The 12,935-nt window shown below is 40.0% G+C and overlaps 1 protein-coding gene across 2 annotated transcripts in view; it reads left to right on the forward strand.

Annotated features, from left to right (window-relative positions):
- Positions 1 to 12,935, forward strand: part of ARID5B (AT-rich interaction domain 5B) — a 193,102-nt gene that overhangs the window by 155,049 nt on the left and 25,118 nt on the right. For both annotated transcript variants that reach the window (XM_027530920.1, XM_027530922.1), the window contains 2 exons: positions 1,577 to 1,629; positions 10,884 to 10,981. In XM_027530920.1, the coding sequence (XP_027386721.1) occupies positions 1,577 to 1,629; positions 10,884 to 10,981 (151 nt within the window). The remainder of the gene's footprint in view (positions 1 to 1,576; positions 1,630 to 10,883; positions 10,982 to 12,935) is intronic.

A 12,935-nucleotide genomic window follows, 5' to 3' on the forward strand; every position in this document is an offset into this window, starting at 1 on the left:
TCAGGCACAGATGTTGCCTGTGAAAAGACAGCTTTTAAAAGGAGGACATTTAAAGATGGACAAAACAACCACAAAGAGAAAACATATTTCCTAAGCCCCAAATTTGTTAAGAGAGAACAAAGACCTGATGACTTCAGAGGAAACAAGAAATCCACAAATTTGAACTGAGGGCCCAATTTTGAATTACTTTGACATGTACGTGTAAGCATCATCATATATTTTAGAGAGGAACAGGGAACTCATGGCTGAGCAGAATTCCATATAAAAAGAGAAGAAACCCAGACCCTGTCCTGATTTCACAACTGAGTGTATATTTTACCTCTGTCTGGATTTTGTGGTACACAAAGCGATGAGCCCCTGGTTTGAAATAGTATTTTCTCCAAATGTCTCTTCCTAGATTAAAACCATGTGTCATTCTGATGAAGAATGTCAAACCTGTATGTTTTACATAACAATTTACATACCTAATAGCAATTGGCACTGATTGCAAGAGAACACTCGCAGCCATTATAAACTTATATAACTACGAATGATTACAATGTTTGTCTGAAAACTGGCTGCTTGAAATAGAAGTAAAATTAATGTACTATGAACAGCTTTGTTGCATTATGCATTGGTTCAGATTAAATCAAGGCTGAGGCAGGCCTCTTGATAGCTTTGAAATAGTGCAAGGTTCAGTGAGGCTTTTTGAAAGTGTTGTGTCAAAGAGCCGTTTTGTTGTTGTTGTTGTTGTTTTAATTTTATTCTTCATTTCCTTTACCAAAGAATTACGTGAAGTTCAATTTTCCCCTCTTATGAAAGAATCAAACCCACAGCAGTCCCATTGCATGGTATTAGTACAAATGAACAGGGTTACCAGTAATTTGGCATAGATGATTAACAGCATAAACACACGCACGCCCTGTGAAGAGAGATTTGTTTTTAAAAATACGTATTTGCACCGTCACACAGGCAAGTAAGTCAGGGGACGAGGTGGGCACATTTCAGTTCCTTTGGGAATGAACCGCACCCTCAAGGGTGGCTTACGTATTTACCTGCTCAGCGCAAGGCACCACGCAATGGCAAAATATGCTATGAGCTTTTAATACACTGCTGCCGTCAGAAGTTCTGTGAAGGTAATCATATATTAACGTGGCTGGTATTTATTGATTATGGAGAGCTCTTCTCTGAAGGAGGCATTACATATTACTGTTGAATCAATGGCCGCTTTCTAAGGGTCCTACAAGACAAGCCCTGTTTTGAAATCCCATGCTCTTCTCAAGGAGGCTGTAACGTAGCTTCCCTTGGTCTGCTGATGGCAACGGGACTAAACATTGTGTTGTCCTTTATCCTAAAAGTAGCACCGTTTCCGTATTTGTGACTGTTTCTTAAGAAATATTTTAAGTGGTACTAATATACCCTGTTGTTGAATACCCGTTGGCAGATTGTTTCCCAAGAACTTAGCTCTCTGGGTTACGTTAATATTTCTTTTTATTTCTCTTTCTCATTGAAAAAACAAAACAAAATGTTTTAATTGACATTTCTTGGAAATATGTTAATGCAATGCTTATCTAAATACTTATTGTCCCTCTAACAGTTAACCTTTGGACTATGTTTCAAGCTGCTCAAAAACTGGGAGGATATGAAACAGTAAGTGTTTAAGCAACTTAAATGAAATAATTTTGCAATCTAACTCCCCCTACCCCCACCCTGCTTTGACCAAAATGGAGAAAATGCAAACATGACCGTCGCTGACTGCCTTTTCAAATGGCCGTACACTTTTGGGGGTTTATTGGGCCGCTTTTGGAAGCAGTCCCAATTAGTTCCAGGTTTGGCAAAATTGTAAACTTGTCGTAAAAACTACAAGTGGAAAACATATGTAACTCTCCCCTGTCAGGGAAATTAGTTAGGTCTGTAATTTTTTCCCATGTTGAGAAAGGGCTATTATTGTACAACAAGCCAAGATTGCATAAAAGAAATTTCCCTTGGCAACATACCTGACATCTGTTCATGTCTAATATGGGAAATGTATTAAAGGCTTTCAGAAGTAATCAGTATTGGCCATTAAGGAATAGAATGCAGCAGAATCTCCTCTCATTCTAGAGCAGAGAAGCTTTATTAGACAAGGGTCAGTGCTGCATAAACAGGAAGTTATCAAACTTACTCAGAACAGGCTCTGACACTCTTTATCAGCTAATTCTAACTGACAGGAACGGGTTATTTTTAGCTTACAGGAAAATTTGATGGCCACGGATTTTTACAGCATGAATTTTGAACCGATAAAATGTTAGAGCAACAGACTCAGATTAGGATCTTGAAAAGAAGAAGAAAGAGCTGCACTAATATAGCATACAGAGATGACATCTGTAATAAAATCAAGTGACATAGGAAGATGTCGTCATTGGAAAGATTTTCTCCTCCACATAGTGATCAGATTGAGTTGTGCAGTTTCTTCTACAATTGAAGACATTATTTTTTTTTTTTCCTTACAGAGTAACCTGCGGTATATCTCTGTATCAAAGTAAGATGCCAGAGACAGAAAGTCAAGAAAGTGAAACTCATTTTAACCCAAAATAATAACTAGTGTTTCTTGCCAGATATAGCATTTTATTCCACAAACTAATATGAGGGTTTGATGTCAGGGACTTGGGATGGGAAAAAGATGGCAAGCAATACGTGAGTCAGATAATCTGGTATTAATTGATCTGGTATTAATCTATAATTAATAACCTGGTATTCTAAGAATTCTTTGTGAGTCTATATGCATGTAAAATGTTTACTATATAGGCAATACATGTTTATAAGGAAGTCAGATACTTATATGAACTATATTTAAACATGTATTTCATAGATATAATTTGCTTAAAATTTCTGTTTTACTGAGTGCACCACTGAAAAATAAATAATGTAGTTTTTCACTTGGTTGGATCTGTTGATAAGGCAGGGAGATTTACTCCTTCCCACTGTGGCTCATAGTTTTGTAAAATCTTGAGCTAATTATAGCTTTCGTGCATGTGAAAAAGATGATAACTTATTCAGTGTTAGTCTCATAAATGTAGCAGTCCACCCCATAGCCCAGACTTTTAAGTCTAACCTTTAATGTTCAGAATAGGAATACACATTCTTATGAACTCTGACTGCAGATAGTTACATGATATTGCATAACATTATGAAATGTCTTTTGAAACCCAGGAATTTTTTTGTTACTCACTGATAGGGAGAGAGCCAGAAAATTTCACTGAATCAGTTTTTCCTGCTTTTGTATCTTATGTATTTGCACCAGAATTTTTTTTTTTTTAACGAGCAACAGCAGACTGATGTAGAAAATATAAAAGAAACTTTCTGATGACTTTCAAGGCATTTGCAGTACTCTTTGAACAAACAGTGATTATTCTTTTGTTGAATGAATGACTGAATGATCACACAATCAGCGGATCACCTGACCACATATTTATTGAGCATCTTATAAGTATAATATGCAGTGTTAGACACTCTGGGGAACATAAAAATATTTAGGCTAGGGGTTCCAGTTGCTTACCACCCAGGAAAGGCATCAGTTGTAAGACAGAGTGGGAGAAGATCAGTTGCGCTGTTTGGGTAAAGTACTTCCTCATTTAGAGATGAGAAAGAAAGACTGACAGGTCTGATGCCACTTGAGCAGAATATTGGAGAACGGATGGAATTTAGATGTGAAAGATTATGGTCTTCTAAGGATGAGACAGTCAAACGGGGAAACAAACTATGTAGGTAGAATGAAGTTAGGTATAGCAAGTTTGAGTAACTTAGAGTCACTAGGTGGCTGGGATAAATGACCATGAAGGGGAATTCAGAGGGAAGGATGGAGCCTAGGGAAGGAGGTCCTTGGATGCTGGCAGTGAGGGCTTGGGATCATGAAGATTGACAGCAAGTTAAGTGTTGTGTTTTGCCGCCTGTATTGCCTGCCCTGTATTGTGCTAGACAGAGTGGAGAGAAAGACTGGGCTGGAAAACATGGAAGACCAGACTGGCGCCTGCTTTCCATCTGGTTATGTGCTTCACATCTCTTGAGCCAAGCCACAAAGGGGACTGGTGACCTGTGGGGCTGTCCTTTTCCTCCTCTCTTCTCACTTCACCCTTCAGCTCCTTCATCCTTTGTTGGGTCCCTGCATTCTTCACAATATGCCACATTTTTCCATCTCATCTTAAGCAGTGAATCTGTGTGACTGTCTCACTATAAAATCTATATCTGAGGCCATAAACTGAATAAAACCAACTGGTGGGATTTTTTTCCCTTCCTTTTTTCTTTCCTCCTTTTCCTCCTTCCTTTCTAAAACCTGCCTCCTCCTACCTGCTGGCCCTGCAGGCCCTTGAGTTTGCCACTCTGATTTTACCTTTAAGCTTTTGAACCTCTGAAGTATAGAAAACATTTCTCTTTAGTATATTTTGACTAATAAAATTGTGAGATGTTCAGTGAGGATTCAGTTTTGAAGTCAGTCCAGGAGATATATTAATAATATCCAAAGTCTGAGGACTTAAGTTGTCATCACAGCCTTACTAGAGGATACTTATCTGTGAGATCATCTGCTATCAGAAGCAAGTGTAGAGTTGTCATTTAGAGCTCAAAAGAGATCTTGGAATCTTCTAGATCAGTGGTTCGCAGAGGCTACTCAAGAACTGCAGCTCAGATTTTCAATGGGGAATTTTAAAGTGTAACTAGTTTTCTAGGTCTCTCATATATTACCTCTAGAGTGGGGCCTGGGCCTGAGAATTTGAGAATCCTTTTCCTTAAAAAAAAAAAAACTGCCCAGATTCTGTTAATTCAAAGCTAATGGTAACAATGATTATTATTAAACTTCAGGACTCCTAGCTTCAAAATGCGGCCCCCATCTAAGTATCAAAGATGAGAAGGTTGTCTTCAGGCTATTACTAAATAAACATGATACACATGCCAGAATATTAACATTCCTTGGCTCAAAAGCAGCACAAAGTTTCCAACGATTATTTTTCCATTTGGTAAAGTGGCTATCTAAATTGGGACTCGATGAGCTATTTTCATTTTGAATAAGGAAAAGTGTAACCCCCTCACATTTTTATTTTTCATGAATTGGCCTTTGTGCAGAAAAAGATCCTTGCCCTGCTCCATATATGGAAACTGAGGCACAAGGAGATGAAGTGAGTTGAATGGGGTCATCCTGGCATTCTTCAGATTTTGAACTGCTGAGAATTTCGTGCACAATTATCTCAACCTCTGTAACATCATCACTAGGAGGAAGAGATTTATAAATTCTTTGTGCTTTGCATCCTCAGCAGTCTCTTATTATATTTTTATGTTTTGGGGGTGATGCTTTGGGGAAAGAAAAGATCTAATAATCTACCTTCATTGGTAGCATCTTTCAGTCATTTCTTTGACCTTAATACGAACCTTACCTGATATACCAACTAACTAGTTGAGATTTTCTGATTCTTGAGAAAAATGTGTGACCTTAGAAGATGGGTCAAGAAGTCTGGAAGATGTAAATACTTAGTAATAGTAAAAACTTGCAAGTTTAAAATCTGTAGATGTATTTCTTCTGCTGTTAACTTGTGATTGGATAAAGAGATCTCTCTGGAATTCCTTCTGGTTATAAGAAGAGGCCATTTTAATTGGCTTGTTTTTGTTTGTGGTTATAAACTATTCCAAACCTTCTGGTTTGAATTGTGGATTATGGATTATTTCATTTTAGTCCTTCACAGCCCTCAAATTGAATTTTTTTTTTTAAAAGAGCAGAAGTTCTATTTTAAGCCTTTGTAGCATTCAACTAATAGCTATGTTCTGTTCTCTTGGCCTCTTCTGCTTTTGCTAGAAATATGTATCATGTCTCTGCATCCCTAGGTTTAGAGATCATAAACATATTGAATGGATTTGATTTCCTAAAACACATCATCTTGGCATTTTGATTGGTTGGCAATGAGACGTCTTCTTTAACAATCATATATCTGATTTCTCCTTCCAAACATTTGAGAGTCTGGGTCACCTACAGTGAAGGAGACAGAACTGAATAAAGTTTTGCTGATGAGCTAAGAAGGTCTTCACTTCAGTGCCTGGTGAAGTAGTTAAGGCTTGCAGAGTAGCTTGGGGTATTACCAGGATGCAGCATGTTGATGGTGGTTTGCTAAAGTGATTTCCATTTGGCTAAACATTTGCTGGCGAGCCAGAGGCAATATTTGGAGAGAGGTAGAGTTGGGAAATGGGTTGAGTAAATCTTATCCTAGAGGCAGAGGACCACGCAAGAGCAAGTGTGTTGCCTTCTAAGAATGCCAGCTCGCAGTCCCGCCTCTCCCCAGGGGTGAGACAGGACCACTATTTCACAACTGGAAGAAGCCACTTGTCTTCTTGCTGGAAGGATTAGGCCTTGACATCAGATTCTGGCTTTGACATCATTTCAAGACATCCTCTGAATCTAACCCTAGTTCTCTGGACAGACAAAGCCTCTTGCTTAATTCAAAATTCTCAAGGCCAAAGATGATGTCATGTAGCTTTGAAAGGCTCCAGTTCCTGGAGTACTACCAGGAAAAAAAAGTCATCTTCCTTGAATTCAGTCCGCCCTCAAGGTGTCCTGAGAAAAAAGGCTGTTTCTCACAACAGCGCCGCGGGCAACACTGCTCACAGGCAGACTCCTTTTGACTTCCTAACCACATCCTGCACACTCTTACAAAGTCATGCCATAGTGGGCGCGCTGTTGTCCTAAAAGTTTTCCAATGACTTTCCTCACCGGGCCACAAAATACCAAAATTATTTCATCTTAGTGACTCCAAAGGTAGGAAAATCAAGGCTCCAAGACTGTTTGGGGTTAAAATATTTTCCAGTTCTTTTTTTTTTTTAAGTAACAGAACATTTTCACAGATAAAATTAGAGGAGGGACAGATTCCTTTCCTACTCACTGGGTCCATTTTCTTCTCAAGGACTGGCATTGTTGAGAGTTAATTTCAGGCCACTTTTAAAACACCACCTGAATTCTAAAGAGAGTCTAAAAACCACTTTCCAGTCTGCCCTCTGTATCTGTGGGTTCCACATCTGAAAATTCAACCAATCTTTGATCAGGAAAAAAAAAAATTAATCCCAGAAAAGTTCCAAAAAGCAAAACTTGAATTTGTGAAGCACTGGCAACTATTTATACAGCATTTACATGGTATTTCGTGTTATAGCTCATCTAGAGATGATTTAGAGTACACAGAAGGATGTACATAGATTATACGCAAATTTTATATGAGACTTGAGCATTCATGAATTTTGTTATCCACGGGGAGGGGCAGCGAGGTCCTTGGAAACAGAGGGGTAACTATAAGGAATGAGAACTTTGTGAATATGACAGGTGTAGAGTGCTTTTCACAGTTTCGTGGGTCTTATCCACACTAAGGAGGACCTCTGTACCCAGTACAGGCCCTAGAACAGTAGCAGCAGAAGACAGGCTGTCAAGAATCCCTACTGTCTAAGTCAGGCCCTTGAGGGGGGACAGGGGAAGCACAATGGGAGAGACGTCACCGCGTGGATGGAGTTTTTCTTTAGGAAGTAGAGAGCCAGAGTTCTTTGTATCCTTAGAAACCTAAAATAATGGGTCAGGTTGAAACATGAACATGACCGGGAAGCCTGAGGCTTCATGAACAGTTGATCAAACTGACTCCGCAGCTAGATCAAACTTTCCAGCTGAGTGGGGCTGGGGGCCAGATACCAGGAGGCAGACGCTGCTCCTACCCCTAGATGGGTTTAAAGCTTAAACACATGCAGGGAGGACAACAGAATAAGAACCCTGAGCAAATGCATGCCCAGGCAGGACGAAAGAGCGAGTTAGAACAGAAGGCAGACGCACACAGGTGGGAGCATGGTGCCCAGGGCTGTCCTGGAAGGAGGGCTCTGTCTTCCCCTCTCTCCTCGTGGGGCTCTGCGACCCCCTGTAGGTTTGGACAAGGCGAGGATTGAGGCGTTTCATGCTGTAGAGCCTATGGTCAGCGTTTGAATTAAAAGCGCATCTGGGCACAAAAAAAAGGAGAGATGTATACCCAGGAGACCTGTGTACTTAAAAGCATTTAGCAGTTGGAAAGAGCACATTTTATGACTTTCCTGTGGAAAGAAATTATCTCAAAATGGCCTGATTCATCTAGGCTGGCCAGTGGAAGCTCAGTAAACAGAGAGCCCAGTTCCTTGAAGGCCCGGCCCTTGTCTTTTCTCCACTGGTTAAAAAAAACAAAACAAAAAAAAAACTGTATTTAAACAGCAGAATCTGCTACTAGGGGCCTAACACAGACCTCTAGCCAGCTGCACAGGGCTTATTAACGCCGAATGGTGACTGATGCTGGCTTCCTGCTGCCACAGTTTCAATCCTAGTGTGAGGAAGACTTTGTTTTTGTTCTTTTTGATAATTCATTATCTATTCTCAAAGAAGTTTTGTCATTTCTGTGATAGGCATACCTCAGTATGGATGATAGGCTGTGGGTGGGGAGCATGGCCGGTGTGCACGCATATCCCTGTCAGCAGTGGTCTCTTACTCACTATATTTTTCACAATCAGTATTCCTTTGTTTATATATTTGGTCATGTGTTGATTTTTGGAATCTGCCACTAGGATGCAGGCATCTCAGGTGTTGGGTTTGCACTGTGGCCGCCCAGCTGCTGGCACAGTACCCAACAAATGGGAGAGGTTCAATAAATGTTTGGTGAGTGAATGCATGGGTGAACAGACAGATTCTGATCAAATTGGGACTTATTCATGATTTAATGGTGAATCTCTGTTCACCAAGGGGGCAGGGTGGCGGCAACCACAGTTCTAACAGATACTTTAAGAGAGTAACATCTCAGAGAGCTATTAACCCAACCCCCTGCCTTAGATTCTTGCTGACCTCCTAGCTGCGCTATTTTCCCACTAGTGAGAGTTTCAGAATTTGTAGCAAAAGCAATGGGTCCCACAGTTATCTCCCTCCTTTGAAGCAAAAGGCCCCTGGAGTTCTGTATTATCACCCTGCCACATCATTCACCAGGTCATTCTGATATGGAGGCTGCTTTGACGTAGTGGAAAAAAGTCTGCTCTTGGGACCATAAGACATTGGGATGAGTCCTGGCATTCCCACTCTGCTGCTGTGTGTCCTTAGGCAAATCGTGCAACCTCTCTGAGACTTGTTTCCTTTGCCTGTGAATGAGATTCCTATAGGCTGCCTCACAGGCTGATGGGAGGAGTAAATGATATCATGGATATGAAAACTCTTTACCAAATAGAAAATACAGTGATGATTTCTTCTAAAGTGACTGCAGGAACTCACAGTCTTGTTCCAAGGGCCTCCGTCTTCTAAGAGCTTTAGGAATAATGTAGATACGTGGAAGAAGGGTATCCTGTTTCTTCTGTACACAGGTCTAGAACAGACCAACCTTTAACTGTATTATGTAAAAGGTTGGAGGGAGACTGTAATTAAATATAAAATAATTACCAAAATATGTATTTTGAGTATTTTTAAAGGGCCTTGAAAACATTTATTATTATAATCTAAACCAAGCTACAAATACAGGAGGATTTTTAGTTATACCTGCTAGTAGATGTAAGAGGTGGTTCGGTCTAATGAGAACTATTGAAACAAATTGATTAAAGAATGCTTCATGGGAAAGTGAACAATGCACGACTCACATCGTCGCGAGGTCCTCCTTGGGCCTGTTAAGGGCTTATGGAATTGAAGGGGTTCTTTTTACTTGAAACAGGTACCACTTAACCAATAATATTTAGCCACCCTTTTCCTCCTTCATTCACAATTATGGAGCCCCTGGTTACACACTGAGTTTTTTTTTTCACGCCTCTAGCCCTAAGTGAACTCCGCTGTCAGCTCTGCGGTGTTTTTCGAAAGATGCCTCCTGTTCTGCTTGTTTAAATGCCACGCCCAGCTCCCTACACATGCCAATACCAAGAGTTTTCTCAGAGCCCTGTTTGGAAATGTTCACAAGGATCTCAGAACTTGCTCTATCTCTGCAGTTTCAAGGAAACACTGGATTGCTCATATGTAGTAGATGACGTGGTTTCCCCAAAGTAATCATTTGCCAGATTGTACATCTGTTATTTTGTTAAAATCTTAATTTATATATAAAAATAAAATTAAAGAAAAACAAGACCATAGTATGCCTTTCAGTATATTACAAGCTGTTTGTTTTTATTCACCCAACTGAGTGAAATACGGACCTTACATTTTAACTTTGGAATATGTTAATTTTCATAGGGTTTCATCAATATCCCATTTTCCTGACCTGAGTGAAGAAAAATAAACAGCTTGTGACATAAGACAGTTTAACATTTTGGTTTTGTTCTGGTGGTTAGCACAGCTGGCGTAAAAATACAGCCTGAGAGGACTAGAAATTTCATAACCAACTTGATCATTTTAATTAATTTGTATAGTAATTTAGGTAACACATCACAGTAGTTCAAAAATCAGAAGATACAGAAGTATGTTTTATGGAAATTCTGTGTTTACCTGTGTACTCAGCCACCCATTACCATATCCCTCAAGTAACCAGTGTTAATTCTGATTCATTTAAATGGATATACTAAGACATATTTTAGCTGAAATCTGTATTTTGATGCTTTAATCACATTACATAAAGGAACAGAGTATGCATTTGGGATCTTGGGGGCAAATAACTACATGAATACCCAGGGAGATATCTTGGATAAAAATGCTGTAAGGGTGACAAGATACAGAGCCCAAAGCGGAATTCCATTTTCACTGTAAAGCGAAGTGCTAAAAGTGAGATCTTCCCGGAAGCCCAGGAGTCTCCCCACAGACCCATTTGGACTTCTCTGTTTCTGGGTTGCCAGGACAGACTGTTGTTCTCTTCTGACTGTTGCATATGTATTGAATCCTGGCACTGCGAATCTCTTACGGTGCAAGACTGAATTTCTCATTGCCACTTTTTCAGATAACAGCCCGCCGCCAGTGGAAGCATATTTACGATGAGTTGGGCGGTAACCCTGGGAGCACCAGCGCCGCCACGTGCACCCGCAGGCATTACGAGAGGTAAGACGCCCGTGCGTGGGAAGTCGGCGCTTCACGAACAGTGTGTGAATTCAGAGTGAACGCGTCAAGCGTAAGACCTTTGAGGAAACGGGAAACATCCCTGGCGTTTTACTTTGCACACCGCCGTGTGGTTTTTAGGGGACCTGGCTTTCTCTGGTTACAGGCGCTAATAGAATTAGATGTTCTCCTAGTTTGGTTTTATCCTATAACCCTGTCTGACAATACTGATACTCCCCCCAACCACAAGCATGGATTATTCAGTATATTCTGTGTGCTCCGTAGGTTCATTCACTATGAGAACTTTCAGCTTCTGGCAAACAGGTCTGCGGTATTACTGTGGAGTTGCCATGTGACTGTATTAGCATAGAAATGTATTAATGTTCAAAGTACTAATATTGAACAGTAAGTATTTCTTTAATAAGAAAATTGTTCCTAGATAAGACCTGTTGTCTTTTTTCCCCATCTTGGTGTTTTTCTTCTGTGCTTTTGACCCAGGGAATCCTTTCTTGCCAAGCTCTGTGTATTTTGGTTTTCTAATAATTTCAGCTTCTTTCAGAAAGGTGATGATAATAATGCAAAGAAGAAATAATGCCAAATTAGCGTACTATGAGGGTTGTATCCATGGGAATTTTCCCCTTTGCATTAGGACTGTGTGCCCCACAAAATTGAAGACCAGTTAGGATAAATCATGTGTTATCATTGGTCTGTGTTTTCAGTCCATACTTGTTTAGGTCATACCAACGTCCTTATCACTGGCATATCCCTGCAGAAGTCCAGACAGACTCAGCTTCTTGGTTTCACATTCAGAGCTTGTGAGGTCCAAGTAGAGGTGTCTGGGTGTGTTTTTCATAATGGCCATGGATGGGATGAAGTCAAGACACAGCTGAGCAAACGGGCCGTATCACTTGCTCCTTTGAAAAGTATAACACAAGTCCACATTGATGGCTGCTCTTCACATCATCAGTTACCGTCCCAGCTTCAACCCACATGCTTAACACCCATCTTTGATCACACAAATGCATCTTCAGATAATGTCACATCACACACCAACTCTTAGTCATATTTCTAGTCCAATTGTATTTTTATCTGCACTGCACTTTACAGAGTCCCTTTTCATATGGCCATTCGGTGAAATTTACAATGTTTTTATAGGTATAATCGTAGTAAATTAAGTTGGGTTTAGAACCCTATGAAAAAGCCTCACAAAGTATTCCCAAGAAACTGCTTTATTTGACAGTGTTATAATCCAGAAAGTTTTTTTTAATTGATAATGGAAATTCAAATTACTATTCTTCATAGCATTGTTGCAGGATACTGCATTGGATTTTTTGTTTTTAAGTGAGTGTATTTCAGTATTTAATACAAAAGACCATACTCTCACTGTTGGCAGCGGGTGCAGCACTGAAGTTCTAGTACAAAAAGGCACTGGCATCTGGGGTGAGTGTTCTGTAAGCGGCAGCTGAGGTATCAGAGTCCTCTTGTTGGATTATGAGTCAAAGCTTTAATGAAAACGTTTTCGTTAGACACACTCTCCACTTTCAAACAGTTTTTATTATGCTAGTGAACCTCCCTTAGCTTCACGTGCAAATGTCCCCAACATGTGACCCATCACACTTAAAGAACCAGATAGGGATTAAAATTTGAGAAAAGGAGTGTTATCTCAGCTGTGAGCTAGCTCACCTCATTGGAGTGAAAAAGTAATCAAATATATCACAAAGCGTCACATGGTCAAATAACAGATAAGCTTTGGGATAGAAAAAGGCTTGGGTTTAATAGCAGCAGGTACATGTGTATGGTCGTGTGTTTAATTTACTCAAGCAGTTGTGTGTATAAAAATAGCTGCAATCTCAAATGCCAAGATACGTTCTTTTGAAGGTTGTGTACTTTGTTTCATGATTTACCTCTTCCTGGAGTAGCAGAATCCCACATGCCTGCAGTCAGTCAAAATGGAAAA

This window comes from Bos indicus x Bos taurus, chromosome 28 (genome assembly GCF_003369695.1).
Source record: "Bos indicus x Bos taurus breed Angus x Brahman F1 hybrid chromosome 28, Bos_hybrid_MaternalHap_v2.0, whole genome shotgun sequence".
NCBI classification, from domain to species: Eukaryota; Metazoa; Chordata; class Mammalia; order Artiodactyla; family Bovidae; genus Bos; species Bos indicus x Bos taurus.